Source organism: Brachyhypopomus gauderio, chromosome 1 (assembly GCF_052324685.1).
Source record: "Brachyhypopomus gauderio isolate BG-103 chromosome 1, BGAUD_0.2, whole genome shotgun sequence".
Taxonomy (NCBI): domain Eukaryota; kingdom Metazoa; phylum Chordata; class Actinopteri; order Gymnotiformes; family Hypopomidae; genus Brachyhypopomus; species Brachyhypopomus gauderio.
In genome coordinates, this window is record NC_135211.1 from 32,715,861 (window position 1) to 32,740,860 (window position 25,000).

Below are 25,000 nucleotides of genomic sequence, written 5' to 3' on the forward strand. Positions count from 1 at the left end.
GGCAACATAAGGTGGGAGACAAGATATGCACAGAGCACTAATGTTGCCATCAGCCTCATCTTCACTGAAAACGTCCAGCACAAAGTCACAATTCGTGCCTTAGACTTATGCAGCCAAGGTTTCCAAATAATAAAAAGGTTTAGACAAGCATTTATGCTGAAGTCTCACAAATGTGCATGTGCACATGCATGCACGCACGCACATGCACGCTAATGCACATGCACCCACACACAAACACACACATACAAGTGTCTGTCATGGTGGTACGTGCATGGCCGAGGCAGGACTAAGCGTGTGTGTTTAAAACCAAAGGCGTCCAGATAGCAGGCAGAGTCCTCCATGACAAGAGGCAGGTGGTAAAGTCTCCTGGTGGGGGATTAACAGATAACGCTTTCTGCCTCCATGCACCCCAGATGCACCCCAGCTACCACTCACACACGCAGGCACACACACACACACACACACACACACACACACACACACACACACACTTACACACAGGCCTGGTTATTGCAAAATACATATGCAGATAGCTGCATGTCTGGATGATCTCCTCAGAAAGATTGACATGGTTCTGCATTCAGGCTGATAACGAACCTTCCATCTCACTGTTCTCCTCACCTGGATGGGAAAGTCACTGTTCTATGCTTTGGCATTGTCGCTAAATGCTAAATACTAAATACTATTCCAGAACATATCAAATCAAATCAAATCAAAATTTATTTGTATAGCGCTTTTCACAACACATGTTGTCACAAAGCGCTTTACAGGATTTAAAAGGTTAACAATACTATGGGTTCAGAACCCTAATGAGCAAGCCAAAGGCGACAGTGGCGAGGAACATATGAATTTCCATATATGTTCATATGAACATATGAATTTCCTCTTTGAAAAACATTTCAGAATGGAAAATGGAAAGACTTTCTGTTTGAGAATTTTATCCATTTTTCCATGACTTTCCCAAGGCTTTTTTCAGTTTGTGGCCAATTATATTGTTCTTAACAACTTATTTAATTATTTCTATGGATAATATTTTTTCTAATAAATAATGAAGTAGTTTATTTGTGTGTTTAATCTGTCATTGGAAAATCCATAGCTTGTAGCTGTTGTTTTTGTTCTTGTGGGGGTTTTGTGTATCTAATGAGAACAATAACTAACTTTATGCACTTAGCATTTGTCGACAAGTCTGTGATTGTGTTAAAAGAGCGAGACTTCAGCAGGTGGGGCGGACAGCGCGAGCAGGTTGCAGAGGGACACCCGACGTGACTGGAATTGTTCGGAACGAAAAGAAACGCGATCAGCAGCCGTTCTGCAAGTAAAAAAAACAATAGAAGCGCGATGAAGAGCAGATGGATTCATTATGTTGTTACTGGGGAAACAAAACAACAGATTAAAGGTGGCAATTAGTGCGGCTAGTTTAATTGTACAGGGGGATAAACACGTCCGCACGCACTCACACACACACGCGCGCACCCAGGAGGACGTATATAAGTAAAGGTTCTAACATGTTATCATTCGTTTAATCGTGCATCTGACAATAAAACGTTACGCCACAATCAACTATAAAACAAATCCAGTTTGGATAATTAAGTTTACTTAGACTTATATAGTTTCCCACATTTTATCCTAACAAATTCACAAACATCTTAATACTGATATTTGAGTGGTATGGTTTATTTTACGCGTCAAAAGAAATCCTGTCTCATTTGACGAACAAAACTAATCTGCATTCCGTCTAAACGGTCTCATTGTGATCTTTTGAGTGTACATAATTGTTTTACTTGATCTCTGAAACGAAAAGGGGCGTGTCTAGGTGTACCGTTTCACAAGTGCCTAAGATTTAAAACTACGACATCCGAGATTATCGGAGACAGACGTATTTTTGCTTGAGTAAACTTCTCACTCCTCCGTCGCTTAAGTTTCTCAAGTAACGCAGCCGAAAAGCCATGGATGGAGGGAGCAGACATTTGGCTTTGCCCGCGCACACACCTTCTTCCCTTTCCGTCGGGGGGCTACAGTTGCCGGCGTCTTTTCTGCATCCCCCGCCGCTTTTCCTCCGCGCGGCGGCCGCGTGCACCCTGGACAGGAGTTACCCGCGCACCCCGAAATGCGCGCGCTGCAGGAACCACGGAGTTGTTTCTGCTCTGAAGGGTCACAAACGCTTCTGCCGCTGGAGAGACTGCGTGTGCGCCAAGTGCACGCTGATCGCCGAGCGGCAGAGAGTCATGGCTGCGCAGGTCGCTTTACGGAGGCAACAGGCGCAAGAGGAGAGCGAGGCCCGGGACATGCACCTCCTGTACCCCGGGGGAGTCGCTACGGACGGCGAGATCACCGCCTCCAGAGCGACACTGGCACCTGACCTTCCACGGATTACGAACACATCCAGACGTTCGGCTTTTGATTCTTTTGGTTCCGACGACATTAAAAATGGTAAGTTATACTTTTGGGTTTTTTAAAACCACACTGAAAATACATTGGATTGACTCAGGTGGATTATGGATATTGGTACAACATGAAGCATACAATATAACAGTGTCATGGAGTTGTTTCTACAGCTTTTAAAGTTCAAACAATAGGACTAAATATATGGGAAACATTTGTTTTGGTCTGTAAAATTCTGTAGCAGTAATAATAGCCTATTCAGTTGTATTCGATTCTATCCCAATTCCTTTTAATTGTTTCCTGCAGGGGACCATCTCAACAAATACATTTTAAACGGGTTTATGATGGCATCCCCCCATATCAAGTCTCCCGCAGCCAAGAGTGACACGAGTCTTATCTCAGAGAACGGTCTCGGCGAGTCCGTTAAAACAAGTGGCGCTCAGTCTCCCGGCTTCGACCAACTGTCAGATCACACTTCAAGCCCACGGTCTCTGTCCTCCCCAGATCTGGAGTCGGGCAGCGAGTCGGAGAAACCCAACGACTCCCCACGAGCGCTCGCCGCTTCTTCTAGCAGAGAACGGGACCCGGTCGAGGTCCTTTTGAAAATCTTTCCTCATCTCAAACGAGACACTCTCGAATCAGCTCTGAGATCGCGTGGGGGGGACATCGTGAAAGCCATCGAAACCCTCCTCACATCCAAAGAGGAACGGTGCGCGGATGAAGCCTCGTCATTAACCGACAGCCCGGCACCGCCATCACCCGCTGTGCGCGTTACCGGCGCGCCTTTGGGAACGCTCGGCTCCAAGTCCGCCTTCTCTCCCTTACAGAGCACAACTCCCAAACCTTGTGGGAGCGACAGTTTTTTGGACTTGAATCCTCGTTTTGGAATCAGCCCATTTCGCGTAGCTTATTCTACCTCCGGAGGCGCCTTACCGAGTTTTATTTCCCCGTACCTGACATCCGGACTACTCCCCACCTTTCCACTCCGACCCCCCGTAGATTACCCGTTTCCCGGGATGATCCGTGACCTGGCCTTCCAGGGCAGAGACAGTTTCACCAGCGCGAGTGTTTACTCTGGTCTCGGTCAAGGGAAGTAGCTCATCTATTGTCCACATGTTTCCTGTCGACGAGGTGAAGATTTGGGCATTTACATATTTACGTTATATTAAAGAACAAAAAAATGATGCAATGATATTTTTGTAAACGGTGCGTTGATTATTGAAATGTAGTAACGATTCTATTTTTGTATTATGGTTTTGCTTTATTTTTTTAGCAGTTTAGTTTTGAGCAGCCTATTCTATATTCACATTCAATAAATAAATTGTCCACTTGGAAAAACATTGGCAATAGCGTCTTGATTTCATGACCATACACATTTATCTATTTATCTTGCCTTATTAATTTAACACAAACGGTCATCATTTAAACTTGACTTGACGTGGTTTTAAATCGTCCAGGCCGCACATACTGAATAAGGCGTGTTATGAAAGGGTGTGGGTGGAAAACGCATTCACGATGCGGTCTGTCCAAAGAAAGCTGCTTGATGTGATTTATAGTCAAACTCCAGGTCCGTCTCCGAACTGAAGAAGCCCGTTAGAGGGAGATTCCTGCATTCACTACTTACTACATTAAAAAAAGAACGTGAATTCCATTTCTAACTTCATGGCACAATCCCACTGATAACTCCGGCGCTGGGAAACATAACAATCTTTTCTTCTTTCACACGGAGCTTAGACAGTCTCAGCTGGTTGCTTAAGTCTTAAAAACCGTAATAAGTCTAGGTGTTCTGCTGAAAAAAACCCAATTGGTTTTTCCCCTCAGATTTCAGTCAGGTTTTGTTCATACATTAAGATGTGATATATAGTACCATGTATAGTTGCAGAATATTTTCTGTAATCTGAAGTCATGTTCAAAATAAACATAAATACCCTGTTCCTTGTGGGAAAGCAGATGTCAGGGTGTTTTGAAGGTGTAGATGATTTCCTCACTGCACTGGGTGTAAGTGCAGATACAATGAGAGATCCCCAATGCCAATCATGTTTGTGCCACCATCATCATCACCATCATAACTGGCAGTTATACTAAAGAGTAATTAAAAAAACACCTGGAGCATATTCTTGAACCTGTTTATGGAGAGAGTTCTTTCAATGATGTTGGAAAAAAGAATGACATGTAAGTAAAATACTCCAAACATTCTGAAGTGTTTTAGATATAAAAGCATCACAATTAGATGCAAAATGATTATAGCAAGACATGCTCCCTTACCAGCCCCAAAGGTCACTTCGGTCTACTGGTAAATCATTATTGAATGTTCCACAGTCTCGTCTGAAACAGAAAGGGGACCGGGCCTTTTCTGTTGCTGCTCCCAGACTGTGGAATTCGTTACCCCTGGATATTAGGAGTATAACAGGAATAAGCGAATTCAAAGCCCACCTTAAAACCTACCTTTTTTCTTTGGCCTATAATGTTAACTAACCTAATGATATTATATTTTTCTATTCTTTTTACTATTCAATCTCTTTTAACTTGTTTAATCTGTATTGTATTTTGCTTGTATTTTATCTGCTAATCTGCTGTACAGCACTTTGGTCCGCTGCGGTTTTAAATGTGCTTTATAAATAAATTGAATTGAATTGAATTGAAATGAAAACGTGTGCTTTCAAAATGCCTAAACAGTCTGGTAACATGCTCCCCAATATTATGTATACGTTTTACATTTGTGTAATCAGATTGCAGACAGCTTTAAACATGCCTAGTACACAGTCATGCTCTGTTTGAAAACTTAAAAGGTCAAAGCTTTTAACAGTTGGTGAAACAATATTTGGATTGATGATCACTTATGAAGTCACTGTTCATCGTTGAGAAACCGTGTGAGAATCTTTGAGAAACAAAAATGTACTCTGACTCTCTGAAATGTTATCAGGCTTGTATGATAGACAGCAAGAAAGACAGACAGAGGGGGTGGGTTCTAGCAAGAATATTTACATTCAATATTTTTTTGTCTGGATATCCTCAGAGTCTCTTAAAATTTATTCATGTTTAATTTCATGACTGGTGAGAGCTTTAGGACTATTTTACAGATTTAGGCTACAGTTAGTCAGAGACCCTAACTCTACCCCTAAAGAGAAAAGAATGAAATAATAAACTTGTATGCAAAGGTATGCAATAGCCATAGACAAAATAAAATTTTATTATTGACTTTCATAATACATTTTACAATTTTGTTGTGGTAGTGGTAGAAGTGTTATATATAGAAGTGTATATATGATTATTTTATAAATATAACACTTCTACAACAAAATTTTCAAATGTATTATGAAAGTCAATAATAAAATTTTATTTCTTTCACGTTACGTTTAGCGCTAGAGATTACAGGTCCGCTTCTGCAAAGTTTTAAAGGAGAGACTTCGTTTGTCTCGGCGTGTGTCTACAGACCTCAGACTCAGCAGCGCCCGGCACGGTGACGGAGCCCCGTCCGCTCGGTAAGAGACGCTCCCGGCGAATGAAAAGCGGCGTAGCAACCACGTGACTTTGTTTGCGGAAGTGTAAAACACGAGTGGGCTCCAAACAGCCCGCGACGGAGCAGACGTCTACCTAACCAGCGGCTAGAACATTTACTCTTTTCCTTTATTTCTGTTCACGTGGCTTATCTATCAGACTGCGCGTAAGGACGCTGATAATGTCGAGATGTGATTATATTCAGTATTAAAAAAGGCATAGCCTGTTGCTGATTCTTGCGAATTAGCTCTGGTGCTGAGACGTTATCGAAACAGTTAAAACAATTGAACGTCAACATGCAATATCAGATCGCCGTTGCTTTGATCATTTGGTCCGCGTCTTTTGTAGAGTCGAAGAAAATACGAGGAATTTCCATGTCATGTTAGTGATGTATATATATATTTACAAAGTTATATTAATAAACCAATGAAGAGATCCCACGAGATGGCTACCGTTACTGGCCATTCGTGAGCGATATTTGAATTGTGAAACAGACTCATTTTAAGACTTTTTGATTTGGAAGTTGTGATTGTAAACGAATGGTAAGTTGACCACTGTGTCTTTGGATTCACAGATAAACGCTTCTACAGAGAAAGAATATCGTTTCTTTGCATTGACGGTTCCAAATTAATTCCTTTCGACCAAGTTAATGACGACTACTGTGATTGCGCGGATGGATCGGACGAACCGGGTGGGTCCCAATTTGTAACAGTTTTTCTATCCAGGACACAAGCGAGTTCTACAAGACAAACACGTTCATTTCTTACACACGGGTTATTTAGTGAAACTTTTGCTACTTCTAGATCACGAAGCAGTAAAAAAAACTTAGTAGTGGATAATTCATCATTACTAAGGGAGGGGAGAGCTGAAAAAACAGATTGTTACACACCCTGTAAATCCTGTGTGTATGTATGTGTGAGTGAGGGTATATATGTTCACTAGAGCAAACAGGATACATATTTGTGTTGTTGGACATTTCTGAACCCTACTGGGATTCGATAGAATCTGACTTTAAAGGTTGCAGCTACCAAGAAAATCTCCTTTTTGCTGAGTTTGGAGGTGTGTGTGTGTGTGTGTGTGTGTTCCTGGAAGGTCTCAGCTCAGCATGTTCTAGTAGAGGTTATTGACCAGAGTTTAAACCACAGTATTGCTTCCCCCTGAACTGCAGTCAAGCATCTAACGACTGTGAGGACTCGTTGGTCATGTTGCTATTTTCTCTGTATTGATTAACACAAGCACACACACACACACTTACACAAAGGTGACAAACTGGTCTCTGTCATGTGTTTTAGATAGCCCTGCTGACACCAACTCACTTCCTCCGGAAGCAAACATCAATAAACACAATCAGAGCACAGCGTCAACATGTCCACACCCTCTCACGCCACATCGAGCTAGCTTCCATACATTAGTGTTAGCATAAGCTCCGTAGGTTGGGGGTCCTGTATGACATTGAGCACAGTGCTTATCTGTCTCCATCCTCAGGAACTGCCGCATGCCCTAACGGTCGTTTCTACTGTGTGAACCTTGGTTTTCGTCCACACTACATCCAGTCCTCCCGCGTTGGTGATGGAATCTGTGGTATGTCCTCCACTGGTCTGAATGGTTCTGGTGGACATTTGTAACCAGGTGGATGAAAGCCAGTCATTCTTGAAAAGTACAAAATACCAAACCACCCCCCCCCCCCCCCAAGACACCCACCAATATTGATATCAGTAGTGTGATGGTTCTATTTTCATGTTATTGGCTACATTTACTTATGGTTATATTTAATTTACATAAAGTTAGACAATTATTTGAGCTTTGTCTTACACAGCCTATGCCTAGTACCTTTTTTCATTCTCTGTTGTCAAAAAAACACATTACTGCTGATTATCATCTCTGAATTTCAGAGGTGTCAATTCCAGGTTCAGAAAGTAAAAGTCCTCACCAGGATTTTGCTTAGGCTTCCTTCCTGGATTGTGTTGATTCCACTAATTTTACCTGGATTGCACTAATTAGAAAATCTAGCAAGCTTGAGCAAAATCCTGGTGAGGACTTTTACTTTCTGAACTTGGAATTGACACCTCTGCAGTGAACGTCTGGGTGATAAACATTTATTTCCTGTTTTTTTAATTAATTTGTTTACTGATTTGTTGAAGCATCCATATAGAAAATGATAGATAATGTCACTCTAGAGTCTCAGCCATTTGCAACAGTGATGGCAGACTGAAATGGCAGGAGAGATGGTTTCCAGGATCAGGGTCCTAACTAAACTGCATTTGCATCGGTCTTCAGGAGCAGGCCATGGCCCCTGATATCGTACAGGCCTGTGTGGGGAGTTTCTGTATTGTGGAGTAAAATCCACAAGTATCCACACCTACAGGCACAGAGGAAGGTCAGACCGTGAATCACACAACCGGGGGATTTTTTCCCAGGGAAAGACACAGTATAGTCATATTTACAATTACAGTTTATTTAAATGTGTCATTCGACCCCACCCCCCAAAAAACATAATTTGTATGTTAATTAAGAGGGTTTTAATTAACAGGGTCAGACCCATAGTCCCTCCATAATATAATTAAAACAACCAGCCTTTCTGCCTTTCTCATCCCTTTGGGCTGATTGTGTTTGTGTAGGCTGCAGGGTAACAGCGGGATTCTTTTCCACTTGATTATAGCTGTGAGGCAGGAGCACTTGAACACAGCTGGTGTAGGGGGCACAGCAGGGCAGAGAGCAGGCTGTGCCCACGCTCAAGTGCACCCGGCTCCCATAAACCACTGGAGGGCATATGGCCCGTGTGTGTGATGAAGGAGCAGTGTTGGAGCAGACAGGACCGCAGTGAGGAGTCTGACCGCTGCCTTCAAACCCATGGCGGAGAGATATGGGAAAATAATGTTTGTTTCTCTGATCGCCACAGACTGCTGCGACGGATCTGACGAGTTCGCCGGACAAATCCAGTGTCTGAACAAATGCAGGTGAGAGAGGACCAGTGCGTTGCTCAGACCAGTTCACCAATACGTGGATGTGGGTGAAACGGAAGTGGTACTTACAGTGTAGCCCGAGACATTCATTTTTTTTGGTGGCATCAAAGGGGTTTGAGCAGATTTCCTGTCTTCTCTTCATACTATGCATTATTTACAGTTGTACCTCAGCTGTCCAGGAGGGGTCAGTGTGTGTCTATGATCAGGAATTTGTTATGCCAGGCATGTAATGAAATTAGAGCTGTAAATAACTGGAATTGGGCCTGCAGAGACATGGAGACACACATGAGTGAAATTTATTATAGAAGTAAATAATGTAACACACATGCACCAAGATTGAATGTTATTTAAAGTTTTATGGAGAGAAAGAGAACATATGTGTGTGGTGTGTATATACACTTACCGGCCACTTTATTATGTACAGCTTGCTAGTACCGGGTTGGACCCCCTTTTGCCTTCAGAACTGCCTTAATCCTTCATGGCATATATTCAACAAGGTACTGGAAACATTCCTCAGAGAGTCTTGTCCATATTGACATGATAGCATCACGCAGTTGCTGCAGATTTGTCAGCTGCACATCAATGATGCGAATCTCCCGTTCCACCACATCCCAAAGGTGATCTATTGGATTGAGATCTGGTGACTGTTGAGGCCTTTTGAGTACAGTGAACTCATTGTCGTGTTCAAGAAACCAGTCTGAGATGATTCACACTTTATGACATGGCGCGTGATCCTGCTGGAAGTATCCATCAAGATGGGTACACTGTGGTCATAAAGGGATGGACATGGTCAGAAACATAACTCAGGTAGGCTGTGGCATTGACACGATGCTCAATTGGTACTAATAGAACCTCATGGTTCGATGTGTTGTGCATTCAGAGATGCTCTTCTGCATGCCTCGATTGTAACGACTGGTTATATGAGTTATTGTTGCCGTTCAATCAGCTCGAACCAGTCTGGACATTCTCCTCTGACCTCTGGCATCAACAAGACATTTTCTCCCCCCAGAACTGCCGGTCATTGGATATTTTCTCGTTTTCGGACCATTCTCTGTAAACCCTAGAGATGGTTGTGCATAAAAATCCCAGTAGATCAGCAGTTTCTGAAATACTCAGACCAGCCTGCCTAGCACTAACATTCATGCCACGTTTAAAGTCACTTAAATCACCTTTCTTCCCCATTCTGATGCTCAGTTTGCACTGCTGTAGATCGTCTTGTCCATGTCTACATGCATAAATGCATTGAGTTGCTGCCATGTGATTGGCTGATTCGACATTTGCATTAATGAGCAGTTGGACAGGTGTATCTAATAAAGTGGCCGGTGAGTGTATATATACTTTACTACAATTATATATATATATATATATATATATATATATATATATATATATATATATATATATATATATATATAATTGCGTGTTTGCAGTACAGTACTTTAAGGTTTCCAGAGACCTGGGGCATTTCAGACAGAGCTTCTCCATCAGGCTTTTCTCTCTGCAGGATTTTGAGACAGTATGAGAGACATGAGTTGGAGGAGAATATGAAGACCTTGAATGAGGGGTTGCTCCTCAAAAGGCAGCTCATAGAGGAGGGCGCCCTCGTCTGGCAGGAGAAACAGGTGACCTGTGATCAATGACCTTTGCTTTGACCCCAGTCACTTCTTACCATTAATGAAATATGTGTAGGTGATGACCTGCAATTTTGTAGCCATGCTCATGACTGATTACGGCGTTTAGCATTCAAGTGTGTAAATGTAAAGTAAGGTATAACTTCAAGAAAAAAACTTAAGATTTTTGAGGACATTAAACACACACACACACACACACACCTGTTAGCATTACCGGAGTGCTCCAGGGGCTTGTCCTGCTGTTGCCACACTCTTGTGCTCCAGACTGATTGGCAGATTCAGACTGAGAGGAGGAACAACCTTTGACCCCACCCACTGTCCTAGAAGTGTCGTTTGGATAGGGAGAAGAGCTGTCAGGCTGGGCATTCTTCTCTAGACTACTTCCCAACTCTAGAATCTTCTACTGAGGTTACCAGGATTTATTTCTGGGTTACTGAGGTTACCAGAATTACCAGAGCTTCATAGCTCTGTGGTGGTATCAGTGTCAGAGGCTGAAAACACTAGCTAACAATATTTTAGACATATTGTTATTTTAAATATTGTTTATTTTAAATAAGCTTGAGTAAAATTAATCTCTTTTGTGTCTCACTGAATGTACCTTGTGTCCAATAAAAAGGCTAGTTTGAAAGATCAGTGTAGAATTAGTGGTGTGTTAGATTTATCTTTGTGACAACACAGTTGTGACGGGTAGGGTGAGCGAAAATAAATGGAAGCGATCACGCCAAGTCTCAGGGAAATAGGATGGTTTAATATGTAAAGTGCGCAAACCAAAACCCGTGAACTGATCCGAATTAAGGATATAATAACCAGCAGTCAACTGGTACAAAGACAAGACATACATAGACAAACAAACGACCCTCAGGTGAGACGGATCACGGGCTCCGCCCACCTGAGGGACGAACACAACGCCACACCCACAGGACAAGCTGCTGCTGTAGACGGGGGCGACCAGTAGGGGGCCGCCGTTAAGTGTATCAGTAGTATTGTGAAAATAGAATCATGATACACTGACGTCTCCCTGCATCTTCAACATGTCTAATTCTTAGTGTTTGTTGTGACATCAAGTGCGCAGTGAGGAAAATGTTCCTTATTTATGTTTGTTTGTTTGTTTTTGGCTGTAAGCCACCTGTTTGAGAAATGCTGTGATTGAGTCACAGACCCTGTTGTGTGTCTAGACGGCGCTAACAATTAAATGGATTTATGTGACATCATTTGAAAAGCCACTGATATTTGTACGTTCCGAATAAGCAGTGATCTTATTTGCTAATTGTTTATTTAATTGCAGATCCCTCCATCAAAGATAAGAGAATGGGGAAAATGAAGAGGGCAAAGAACAAGAGGGCAACAAAGTAGAGAGAGAGAGAGAGGGAGAGGGAGGGGGGGGGAGAGGGAGGGATAGAGGGAAAGAGAGGGGGGAGGGAAGGAGAGAGAGAGGGATGGAGGGAGAGAGAGAGAGAGAGAGAGAGAGAGAGAGAGAGAGAGAGAGAGAGAGAGAGAGAGAGAGAGAGAGAGAGGAGAGAGAGAGAGAGAGAGAGAGAGAGAGAGAGAGAGAGAGAGAGAGAGAGACCTGGCTATCTGAAAATGAGTCTTATAAATCTCTTTAGCAGGCTGGTTCAGGGAAGAGCTGTTCACTTTTTTGCTTCTGCCCCAGAAAGCTAGTCATGCTTAGCCAATCCCTTACTGATAGAATCCATCATTGCATTATGGGTAAATTCTCCCTGGGAAATTGGAAGGCAATGCGGTATACCTACACACATGCTCTCTCTCTCTCACACACACACACACACACACACACACACACACACACACACATACAGGTTGGCTTTTTTTCAATAATTGTGTAAGCAGATGGGGAATATAGACCATAGCTCTCTGTAGTTGTTTGTCATTGCAGCTATGTGGTTTGATGGAAGCGATTTATAATGGAAAATCAGATCCCAGAACACTCCTTAAAAAAAAGACCTGTCTGGTTCTTGTGAGTCCAGACTTTTATGCATTCTCGCCCCATTCCCTCAATAGATAACCTATTTTTATTTCCCGTGTTTGTGGGACTATGATGGTTAAGACATTAATATCTAGATGGACTTTGGCGGTGCGTTTCTGGTCATAAGTGTTGGAGCTACATCTGCTAACCTTGTTCCCTTTCTTCTCGAACACCTTGTTCTACTCGGTATAAGCCTATAGGGTTTTTGAAAACCCTTCAGAGGTAATTAGACAGACGAGTGTTGGGGTTTACACAGGGAGGTTGTAGTGATTTGTGTGTGTGTGTGTGTGTGTGTGTGTGTGTGTGTTTCCAGGCACAGCTTGGACACCTACAGAAGGTGGCTGAGGACCTCAGGGTGAAGGTAGAGGCCAACAGAAAGAAGAAGCTAAATGCAGAGGCTGCTCAAGGACGTTTGGAGAAAACAGTACAGCTGCATTATAACAGTAAGGACAACACACACACACACACACAATGCACACACAATGCACACACAAATACACTAGACACTATGCTCAATTGTGAATGCACACACCCAGCAACACACACACTACATCTACTATACACACATGCACACACACGCATACACATAGCAAAGATAGAATGACACAGGTGTTTATTAGTGTTGTAGTGCTGTGTTTTGTGTTACTAGGGTAGAGGGTGTGACGCAGGTGTTTATGATTATTTATCAAGGTGTTACAGTAATGCAGACCCAAAAGCTTCTGGTTGCTGTGAATCTCTTGTGTTTTTGGTTCTTTTAAGGATCTTGAGGGCCTTTCAAGGGCCCATTGTTTCCAGATCTACTCAACTGTCACATGAATGAACACATTAACCCCTTACACTTCAAGCATGTGTTGGGTGGGTCCAGTGTCAGTTTGTTTACATTAGTTTCAGTGTAACTGCTGGATGATTCCCACTGGTTACTGAACACAGGCCTTAACATTAGTGTGTGGACCTCTGTGAGGAGGTGTGTACTGCAGTCCTGAATGAAAATGGGCTGAATTAACCATAAACACTGCATAGCTGAATGTACTGCTACAGAAACACAGTGACACACATATGCTCTCATTCACACACACACACACACACACACACACACACACACACACATACACACACACACACACACACACACACACACACACACACACACACACGCACAAAAGGTAACTACCTCCTCCGTACTTTTTGACATGGCTGACTGTGTTGTCCTCTCTGAAGTCTCCCCCAAGCAAGGCCATGCCCATGCCGCTGAACTCCACCCCTCGGCCGGCACATATTTTTGAACTGCGCGGATAAGGATACGTTAACAGCATGCCAGCAACCTGCTAACGACATGCTAATGACATGCTAATGGGATGGTAATGGCGGTGTGCCCAGACAGTGTGTACATGCAGCTCCTGCAGGTCTCTGACTCCACCACACTGGCTCCAATTGCATCACTCCCGTGGGTTTTCCCAGGAGTACCTGCGTGGCTACCTGACCTCATGCATGTCAGGGTAGTACACTCCACATTCAGCAGTGACGGGCGGCTTCCCAGGAGGGCTAGATCAGCTGCAGCGCCCCTCAGCTCCACCCAAACCCACCTCCATCCATTTCAGTGATCAGACATGTCAGTATATATTTTAGATATTCCCCAGAATTGGATGTCTGTATATGTGTAGGCGTGCATATTAAAAATTAATCAAAGACTTTATATTTTTCAGTTTACACAGAGCTACAGTAGAGCTTGTTGTAATTGCCAACCAGAGAGACAAGCACTTACGTATATACACGCACACACACACACACACACACACACATGCAGAGGCAGGCAGAGAGTATGTTGATTAGTAATTTAAAATCTTGCAGGAACCATCAAGTTGCCTGCTCAATAAATTGGCTGCATTTTATGAGGTATGCTGGTGTTTTTTATGATTATTGTTCAGTGCTGCTGTCTGATAAGCTTCTGCCGGAATTTTGATTTCATTGCCATAATTAAAATGCATTGAAGGTGCTCCTCCGCGAGCACAAATGTAAAACGCCGCAGCGTAATTTGCGCCAGTGAATATTTGATGTGGTTCTGCTAATGGATTTGACTTTTGATTGACTCGCATGTTTTTTCCCCCCTCTCATGAAGTGACTTGATAAGTAAACAGTCAAACTGTGCGTGTGTGCACATGTGTGTGTCAGCCCACTTACCTTGACTTCGTCATTTGTTCAGTGAAAGCAGCGTTTGCACTCCATATCCCATCGTTTTCTTTTCCATGTTATTTGTAATGCACACACGCAGCCGACAGCAGCCATCATGGCTAAAGAAGCAGCATGCGCTGTTGACAATTTAATTACAAACTCGCCTTCTCTGTGAGGAGGATGCAGGCTACGTGTGTCGGGGAGTTTGGCCCAGTCCTTTCCTGAGCGGCCTTGAAATGAGTAGACAGCCCCATTACCTTAAAGTGGAGAAAGACTTTCCAAAACACTTCATAGCACTTTAGACCTTTTTGGTGTACATTAGCCTGCATCACAAGTCCAGACGGATGTTGTGTTGGTTTTGTTTGTTTTGCCACCATCCGTTGCTTGTTGTGTAGATGCTCCACCCTGTTTGGCCATGTAGATGCGGGGTTTGGGGGGGCTTGTCTGGGGCTGGTGAAAGATGGAACACCCCCTTGCAGGTCACAGGAAGTGAGGCGTCCCGGAGCTCTTTAGCTTGCTCTGCAGCAGACGCGTCGAACTCTCGACCTCCACTTCAGCTTCGGGGTTTTGTGATGGCTGCAAGTTCATCGAAGGGTTAATGTATCTGACTGGCTGTTTGATCTTCACATCTGCCTGGGGACATTTGTAACTGGACTTCAAGAATAATTTAGTTGAATCTTCATGTTCTTTGGAATAAATGAGCTGCCAGTGCTGACACGGTCCATGATGCAAGGACCATGAGTTTGAGCTGAACTATTTACAGGATGAACAGGATGTTTGTTTTGTCCTGCTGCGGGACCTTCCCTTACACATGTGCACCAATCCAGCGGTTGTCCAGCATGCACCTGCTATACTCTACTGTCACTCATCCACTGTCGCAGAGTCACAACCTATAACTACCACAGCAGCCAGCCAATAGACATGCAAATGACATGCTAATGACATGCTAATGGTCTGCTAATGATCTGCTAATGACCTGTTAGTGGTGTTCTGCTGCAGTGCCTACATGACATGTTTACTGCGATGCAGATCCAGTGGTCGTCTCCATCCTAGGACCTGATGAGCGCCACTTTTTTGTGTGGGACTTCAATATTCGTGCAATCATCCGAAATACAGACATTGCTAAAACATCAGGTTTGCTTACTGTTGGTTTACTTTATGGGGTCGGTAAACCCTGCGGTCGGAGGCTCTGGGGTCACTCCTCCCACATGGATTGACCCTTTCATGGCAGGGGTCCTCCCCACCTGGCCATAGATCTGAAAGTGCAGGGTGGAGGCAGAAATCAGGCACCAGGCTCCCAGCGCTTGCTCTTGTCTGGCCAAGTTGGACTGCGAGGCTGTGAGGAGAAGGAGGAGGAGAGGAGGACTTTTATTTTATTTATTTATTTATTTTTCACTCCAGAGTGATCGTCATCAGGTTTAGCTGGCAGTACAAAGGCTTCTGATTGCAGCTTGGAATTTGGCATCTCGTGCACTCTCTCTCTCTCTCTCTCTATCTCTCTCTCTCTCTCTCTCTATTTCTCTCTCCCTCTCCCCTTCTCTCTCTCTGTCCCTCTCTCTCTCACTCCCTCCCTTTTTCTGCCTCTCTCGCTGTCTGTGCCTGATTGCCTTTTCATGGAGAACCTCCTCGTGCACACTGCACCTCTCTTTCGGCTTTTTGCCGTTATCAAAACGGCCCAACCAGGAAGCTAACACAGCTAATGAGACGGAAAAGGTACTGGCCGCCAATTAGCATAGTGTAATCGGCATAGTGTAATTAGGATCATGTAATTTGCATTATGTTAATCGAAAGGACTGCCTTTGAAGGGCAGAAAAGAGTTTTAATCCACCTGAAATCTTGTATTTGGATCATGGTGATCATTTAAAGCTCTTGATTTTTCAATCTTTTCAAACATACTAAACCGGCCTGGCCACTTAGACTTGTTGTGTCACTGTTTATTTTGATGCTGTGTTTGCAGCCTATTTAAATTGCACTGTTAAAAAATATCTCAATATTTTTCTTATAGATCTTGGAGATGAACATCAAAGCCGCGGAGAACTGCCCCATGGCGACAGGTAAAGGAACGCCGGTGTTCACTTCTTCAGTGCTCATCCTCAAAACCCCACAGCATATCCACACGAAGCCAAACCTGACCTTGCACTTGTCACACGATACTGACCAGCCAAACATGCTCACCCATGCTGTAAACTCTAGAGCTCACTCTCCCTCTCTCTGCTTCTCTCCCTCTCCATCTCTCCTCCTCCCTCTCTACCTCTCCCTCTATTTCTCATGCTCATCCCCTCTCTCTCTAGAATTGATTCACTAGATTTACTCAGTCTAGTCTCTGGAGCTTTTGGCTTTCCATATTGACAGAAACATATGCAGGAGCCGCTCCTATTATCTGTCATTCGTAGCATATCGATTGGCGCCTGCCGTCGTGCTGTGCTAATTTATCAGACCCTACCCACCCTGGTGACAGTGGGTGAGAGCTTATAGAGGCAAGTTTGCTTGTTATCCAGGGCTATTTCTACCCCCCTCCCACCCCCCCACCCCCTCCCCAAGCCAAACCCCTACCCCTACCCCTGCCCCGGCCAGTAGGAGGCAGTGCACAAAGCTGCTTCTGACTCATGAGCTCTGAGTGAGACTCGAGTGAGAAGCGTCCGCCCACCTCTCGTCTCCGGGCTGTCTCACCTTGTCGTTGGATAAGACAGAGGGTTGCCATTTAGCGTCCTCTCCACAGTCAAAAGACAATTCATCACCCGCTTTGAATCCTATAATCTATAGCTTGCAAGGCTATTCTGAGATTCGTGCCATTTGTATGTGTGTGTGTGTGTGTGTGTGTGTGTGTGTGTGAGAGAGAGAAGAGAGAGAGAGAGGAGAGAGAGAGAGAGAGAGAGAGAGAGAGAGAGAGAGAGAGAGAGAGAGAGAGAGAGAGAGAGAGAGAGAGAGAGAGAGAGGAGAGAGAGAGAGAGAGAGGTACTCTGCAGTGGTGGGCAGTGTTCGGCGTCACTGTCGTGCAAGTTTTGTTTATCCAGGCAAGATTCTGCTAAAGAGATATTGAAATTTCCTCCAGGCTTGCAAAACCAGATGGCCAGTGAACTCTTTCCTGCATACAGTGAATCGATAGCTAACAGAATGCATTTAGGAAAGGGGGGGGGGGGGGGGGGGGGGGGTGAGATGAGGAATGCAAAGAGTAAGCAGAACAGAAAGAAAGACAGATGGGGAGAGAGACCCACAGACTGAAAGAGAGAGAGATGGAAAGAGACACTGAGAGAGGAAGAGAGAGAAAGACAGAGACAGATTGCAGGAGAGAGACACAGACAGAGAGTGAGAGACAGATGGGGAGAGGAGAGACAGACAGAGCAAGACAGAGAGGGAGAGAGGAGGAGAGAGGGATAGAGATAGAGAGAGAGAGCATCATGGGAAACCTCTGGTGTCCAGTGGCCATGTGTGAACGTCACCTTCTCACCATCTTCATCTCTCTCCTTTTTAACCACCTGTCTTTCTTATTGGCTCTCCCTTCTTCTCTTTCTCTAGCTCTCTCTCTCCTCTCTGTCTCTCACCCTCTGTCTTTATAGCCATAATAAAAAAGCCTACATCTTTCAGGCTAAAACATTTAGCTGGTTTTGAAGTTGGGATGTTTGGGAGAAAACCTCTGCCTCTTAACCTTCATCTTAAATTCTGTGTTCTACCTGTGCTTGGGAAGCAGCGAGAATTAAACGTTATTCGTTCTAGAGTTTGTCCCTATGTTTCAGCAGGAGTAATTGCTCTGCATTGAACAGATTCTGGAGCTGCTGTGTGCCCCGGCTGTGTTTAGAGTAGAGATCTCGCGCTGCCCTCCGTAAATGTCATACCACTGAAAAAATATTACACTATTTATTCACCCATTTCATTACAATAGCTAATTGTCCCAATGGAAACTACGATCTACTGTAATTTTGTTTTTCTCAGCTTATCACATCTGTATCACACTGTACAATATTCTCCAGAGTTAAGGGAGATTGCGGGATTCAAAACTTTAATTTTGGTTTTGAAAAGGAAGAAAAAGCCAGTCAATCTGATTCTTGTGGTAATCTTGTTTCCTTTCTTTCTCTTTTCCTCTCTGTCTCTCTTTCCCTCACACCTTTTTATACTGAGTGATCTCTGTGTCACATTCTGGATGCAGGAATGTCTAATGCATACCGTATAGGAAAAGGTGTTGGCTGTCTCTTTAAATTAAGAAGTAAAACCCTGGCCTAACCTAAATACAGATGCATTTGAGCTGTATTTGGTTTTTTTTTCCTAGTCTGCAGGAACGTTCTAGAATTCTCTGAATTCTCTGATTCTAGAACCTCCATGTGACATTCTAGATCATTGTAAACTTGTGCACTAGACCATTTCCATATTTTCTCATCAACCCAGCCTCCTTCTACACAGCAGGTCAAACAGCCCTCCATAATGACGCAAGATTTAAGATTTTCTGGAGCAGCAGTCCGACGATGTTGTCTTCAATACAGCAGGGCAGGACAGTGGGCAGGGGAAATAAAAGTAAACATTAAATATAATGTATTCAGAAATCCAATGTTGTGTGACCACGGAGACGGTTTTGTGTGATCGTGTAAATGTGAGAGGTTGGTGTGCGTCCGCCACACTCTCATGAACTATAACCCTGTAATTTAAGAGTTGAGCTCTGGAGAGCTAGAGGCAGAAAAGCAACTGGTTTTGGTGTTTAATGGTCTGCGTCATCCGCCAGATGGAAAGGGCTGAAATGCGTGGCGTGGTGTCTGCAGGAGGCGTCTCAGAGCTCCGCTTTATTTGATGTACTTGATCTAAATGGATTTCACTGATGGGAAGTCACATCCAATGATTTGACATGACTGGACACACGACCGATGCATTTCGAACACGACATTAGCTTCAGGTTTTCTGTAGGGTGCGTGTTAATAGACTGAATTGAAGTACATTTCTTTATGTGGTGTGCGCGTGTGTTTGTGTGTGTGTGTGTGTGTGCGCGTGTGTTTGTGCGTGTTGTGTGTGTGTGTTTGTATCGTAGGCCGCCCGTGAATGAAGGCAGAGCCGGTGTGGTTCAGCGTGGATGGTGGCAGGACGAAGAAGAGGTGAGTGATTTCTGGTAGGAGGGAACAGACCTTGGGTCAGTCTGCTGGGGGAGAGAGAGAGGGGAGAGCGGGTTTTGGACGTCCGGTCGGGTCCGACGTCTTCTTTCACATTCTGCACATGTGCACAGCTGAGATGCATTGAGCCTCCTTTTGGATTTAGAATGTGACAAGTGCAGTTTAGACAAATGGCAGTGTGTGTGTGAGTGTGTGTGTGTGTGTGTATCAGTAAGATTTTTTCAATGTGTGTGAGTATATGAGAGAGAGAGAGAGAGTGAAAGAGAGAGAGAGAGAGTGAGCATGAGGCCATCTGTTCCACTTTCAACTGTCTCACATATTTTAAAAAATCCTCTAAAAGTATCTGTTCAAAAATGGCTTCTGTCGGGGTGCTTTGGGAACGGTAGGAGTTTGATACTGACCTGAGATCAGCCTCGTTTGGCCAGAGTATGTAACGGGCAGAGTGCTGATCAGGCGTCGAGAAACACGTCCTCAAACACTCTCACATCTCATTTGCCCTAGTCTGCACACGGTACACTGTGGGTGCGGATGTGTGTGCGCGTGCATGTGTGCGCGTTTCATCATTATTTTGATGTAAAATTATTTACATTTTCCATTACTGCAGGCCTGACAGCAATATGACTAATGCTTCTTAAAGAATGTTTTAGCTAGCGGTTCACCTGCGCGTTCTCAACGGCATAATCCTTTAAATAATGAAAACGCTAATACCCTAAATAACATTCAAATAATGACTTTTGTCAAGCAACAAGAACAAAGAATGGAATGGCAATGGATTCTAATGACGTTTTTCTTATGGAGCCACTGAACATTTGAATATGCATGACTATGGAAATACGCACTTAGCCGTAATCAAAACAAACGATGATCAAGCTTTGCGTTTTACGCTGGTCGCCAGTGATTGTGGTTAACGAGCAATTTACATAAGCAACTACGTTAACGACCGTAACGAGACGCGGTGCGCGGAGACAGCGGCCGTATCTACATATGGAAAAGCCGAAAAACGCTGAACTGTTAACATAGCACATGCTTTACACACATGGGCAAATGTGAAAACTACAGAGACGTAAGCAGTTCCCTTGTTATCTCGAAAACAATTAGGCCCTTGTTTTTGTATGCATATCTGAGCACCTAGCTTACTCAACTGATGTAGTTAGATGACACATCAGTTTAGTGTGATCACATGAGTTTAAATGATCAGGACTGTCATTTTGTTGACGAAAACTGCCCCCCAAAATAATGTAACAATTTCTACAAGCGCCTAAGCGGACAGATTTCAACAAGCACCTTGAGCGATCTGGATTTGTGACCGTCAACGTGAACACACTTAAATAATTTAAAATGATGGAAATAACAAAGCACTATAGTATTAACCCAGCGCTGCAGTATGGAACCACCGTGAAATGAGAAATTCGCAGAAATTCAGACCATTCGGTATCAAGGTAAACAGTTGGGTGTGAAACCCAGGTGTTCGGGTCACGGCGGTACCAAGCGCTAATTTGCCGGTGTTTTTTCTTCTTCCGCTTCCTGTTTTCTGATCAAATCGTGTGGGAAGAGGATCTGATCAGTGTTCTTCTTACAGTATATGGAGCAAACTTGCGTCGGATCACAGTCCAGCATTTCGTATAGTCTGTGTGTGTGTGTGTGTGTGTGTGTGTGTGTGTGTGTGTGTGTGTGTGTGTGTGTGTGTGTGTGTGTGTGACTGAAGGAGAGAGTATGGGACACTCTAAGCTTCAATATTGTCATGATTTTACTGTTCTGTTTTTACTGTTATGGTGGTTTATATGAGATATGGTGTTGTCTACACTCCTGCACTGAAAGACGATCAAGAGCAAAAGTCATTAGAGAGCAATAAAGACTTAACACACATTCCATGTTGGTTCTCCCCCTTCACCTTTACCCATCACACTCACAACCCATCTCTCTGTCTTCCCCTCCACCCACAGTCTTACCATGTACCTCAGTTTTACTTTTTAAAGACCTCACAGTCTTAGTCATGTATCTGACAGTCTTACCCATGAATCTCACAGTCTTAATGATGTATCTCACAGTCTTAGTGATGTATCTCGGTCTTACCCATGAATCTCACAGTCTTAATGATGTATCTCACAGTCTTAGTGATGTATCTCGGTCTTACCCATGTATCTCATAATCTTACTATGTATCTCAATCTGACCATGTATCTCACAGTCTTAGTGATGTATCTCACAGTCTTAGTGATGTATCTCACAGTCTTAGTGATTTATCTCACAGTCTTACCCATGTATCTTACAGACTTACCCATGTATCTCATAATCTTACTATGTATCTCAGTCTGACCATGTATCTCACAGTCTTACCCATGTATCTCACAGTCTTACCCATGTATCTTACAGACTTACTATGTATCTCACAGTCTTACCCATGTATCTCACAGTCTTACCCATGTATCTCACAGTCTTACCCATGTATCTTACAGACTTACTATGTATCTCACAGTCTTACCCATGTATCTCATAATCTTACTATGTATCTCAATCTGACCATGTATCTCACAGTATTACCATGTATCTCACAGTCCTACGCACACTTTCTCCGTCTTTCTCACAGTCTCACCCACACTTTCACAGTCTCACCCACACTTTCACAGTCTCACCCACACTTTCACAGTCTCACCCACACTCTCTTTCATGGTCTGGCTTGCGACGTCTGATAAATTCAGTTTCTACTTGAATGTTTAAGTTAATGCAGGAGCAGAAAGGGTTCAGATCAAACAGTCTCCGAGTCAGAGGAAACAGCCTCCACTGTCAGCTAAGCATCGCTATGTCTGAAGGTGTCTCTCTTTGGCCTTACAGCCCCATTAAGCTTCTAACACTCGCTATATGTGATTTAGTGTTCCTCTCTTTCTTTTTTATTATTTCTTGCTTTGGCCTTGGACTGGTTATAACTGGTTATAATGCATTAATGCTTCTAGAATAAGATCAGCACATTCTCACAGATTCCTGGGCTACTTTTAGTGTAGAGCACACCACTCTAACTGTGACAGATACTTGAGTTCTCTCCACTCGCATACTAATAAGTCATTCTCTGAAGAATGCCTGGAAGATTATACTGCTAAGAATACAGGCGCGAAACAACCCTCAGCTGGAATCATCGCCATCGTGACTGTTAACGCATTGTGAAAAAAATATCCCTGGTTTGTAACAAACACTGACACACTAATGCCGGTAGTTTGCTTTAGAACGTTCCAGCAAACGAACTGACAAGCCTGTAGAACCTGTGTGAGTTGGGCGGAACATTCTAGAACAGATGTCAACATCAGTCTTCCAGTCTTCCCAACATACCTGCCAGTTAAACCTGAAAAAAAAGCCACGTGGACATTAAGTAGCTGACACAGAAGTGTTAGGCGTGGGCTGAAGCCGCACATGAAGCTAGCTGTCCCATCAGGGTTGGACGTTCCTCTAGAGGTTCCTCATCAGTCTGACACAGGTACAGCATACCACCCCCAACATTTGGGGTTATTCGCGTTTGTTGAAACGTCCTTGATGGGTTGGTGGTTAAAATGCTGAGTTCAACACGAACCGCGCAGACATTGAGACGGGCCAGCGCTTTTCTCCCGCCTTTTCTCCCTTTTTTTCCCTCCCATCGTGATGTGGCACGATCCGCTGCGTTCGTTTGCCACCATATTTTTTGAGGGCCGTTGTCACCAGGATCCGATTTTAGATCCCATAGTAGAGTCTCTGATGGCTGAGGTTTGTAAGATGGAGTCAGTGTCAGATTTATGCTCTTTAATGGTTCAAGAAGTTCAGGCCTTTGTATTGCTATGTGGAGACCCATTCTGGTCTCCTTGATTTATTGTAGCTCCCTGGTAATTAATCTTTGGACCACCTGAGGGCGTCCTCCACGTGAAGCTGTACTCTAGAATGTTCCATTCTTCGTTAGGACTTTTCGTTTGGTGTTATTGTGGTGATATTCCTCGCCTAAAAACGCTATGACATTGTTTGATTTTGCACTGCTGATGTGGAGGACTTGGTGTAATGTCAGCCATGGATCTCAGATGCAGGAAGAGGAGGAGTCATCACCTGTATGGTTTTTAAACTGCTTTATTCCAGTGTATTGAACGCTAGAACATATTTTTTTTAATTAATCTGCACCATGTTTCAGTTTTGCAGCCTGTGTGTGTGTGTGTGTGTGTGTGTGTGTGTGTGTGTGTGTGTGTGTGTGTGTGTGTGTGTGTGTGTGTGTGTGTGTGTGTGTGTGTGCTACATGAAGTTGTCCGTCTCCTCTGAGGGCCAGTAGGTGGCAGCAGATCACAGGTGGTTTGATGAAAGTGGAATCACGTTCACGCCTAGCTTCACACCTCTATCCATTCATTCTTTGTCTTTTCTTCTGGCTTTTTGGTTTCTGTCTCAGTCTTTTTTTCTTTCCACCTTCTCTCTCTCCATCTATTTTTGACTCTTCTCATCTCTTTGTATGGCTTGCGTGTTAAAAAGGTGCCCTTTCCCTTTCTTTTTCTCTCCCTCTCTCACCCCACTACCTCACCCTGCTCTGCTGGGCTAGGCTTGTGGATTTAGAGGCGGAGTGTGTGTGCCATGCTGGGCTGGGCTTGTGGATTTAGAGGCGGAGTCTGTGTGCCATGCTGGGCTGGGTTTGTGGATTTAGAGGCGGAGTCTGTGTGCCATGCTGGACTGGGCTTGTGGATTTAGAGGTGGAGTCTTTGTGCCATGCTGGGCTGGGCTTGTGGATTTAGAGGCGGAGTCTGTGTGCCATGCTGGGCTGGGCTTGTGGATTTAGAGGCGGAGTCTGTGTGCCATGTTGGGCTGGGCTTGAGGTGGGGTCTGTGTGTGTTGCCAAAGCCTGCTCCCATCACCTCACTCACACCACCACAGCAACAGACCCGCCTTTGAAAGATAAGAGCCTGAGACACACACACACACACACACACACACACACACACACACACACACACACACACACGCGCGTTCACAGGGAGAGCCTGGTGTGTAGTCCTAATGGTTTTACAGTTGACTGCTTTGTCATGTTGTGACTCGACTCAGAAATGGGAGCTTAGCCGTGTAGGTTTTCCCCTCTCCTTCTCTGTTCATGAAGAAGCGTGTTCAAATACAGCCAGGTAGTGACACGCTAGTCAGATATTTCTCTGAGTTGCACTGCATATGGAACTGTACCATTAATTACAATGTTCCATTAATCAATGACAGTTTTATGCGATCGAAAACGCAGTACTCGTACACATAGCGCTGAGTATTGAGTGTCAGACTGTTACGCTGTTACTCAGTATATTATATT

General features: G+C 44.0%; 2 protein-coding genes across 2 annotated transcripts in view; both read left to right on the plus strand.

Annotated features, from left to right (window-relative positions):
- The first annotated feature begins 1,704 nt into the window (after nt 1-1,704).
- Nucleotides 1,705-3,932, plus strand: LOC143527161 (doublesex- and mab-3-related transcription factor A1-like). Its single transcript, XM_077022170.1, has 2 exons — nt 1,705-2,430; nt 2,689-3,932. The coding sequence occupies exons 1-2, from the start codon at nt 1,947-1,949 to the stop codon at nt 3,477-3,479; spliced, it is 1,275 nt and encodes a 424-aa protein (XP_076878285.1). The 5' UTR covers nt 1,705-1,946; the 3' UTR covers nt 3,480-3,932.
- Nucleotides 3,933-5,935: 2,003 nt separating this feature from the next.
- Nucleotides 5,936-25,000, plus strand: part of LOC143517798 (glucosidase 2 subunit beta-like) — a 90,886-nt gene continuing 71,821 nt past the window's right edge. The window contains exons 1-8 of the mRNA XM_077010604.1: nt 5,936-6,261; nt 6,455-6,571; nt 7,366-7,461; nt 8,780-8,837; nt 10,348-10,465; nt 12,772-12,901; nt 16,633-16,681; nt 19,639-19,702. Of these exons, the coding sequence (XP_076866719.1) occupies nt 6,177-6,261; nt 6,455-6,571; nt 7,366-7,461; nt 8,780-8,837; nt 10,348-10,465; nt 12,772-12,901; nt 16,633-16,681; nt 19,639-19,702 (717 nt within the window). The 5' untranslated portion in view covers nt 5,936-6,176. The remainder of the gene's footprint in view (nt 6,262-6,454; nt 6,572-7,365; nt 7,462-8,779; nt 8,838-10,347; nt 10,466-12,771; nt 12,902-16,632; nt 16,682-19,638; nt 19,703-25,000) is intronic.

Bases quoted from the DNA above. Each gene is read 5' to 3' on its own strand.
- LOC143527161 (XM_077022170.1), top strand. From the start codon at position 1,947: ATGGATGGAGGGAGCAGACATTTGGCTTTGCCCGCGCACACACCTTCT. The intron at 2,431-2,688 runs GTAAGTTATACT...TGTTTCCTGCAG, and splicing joins TTCCGACGACATTAAAAATG to GGGACCATCTCAACAAATAC.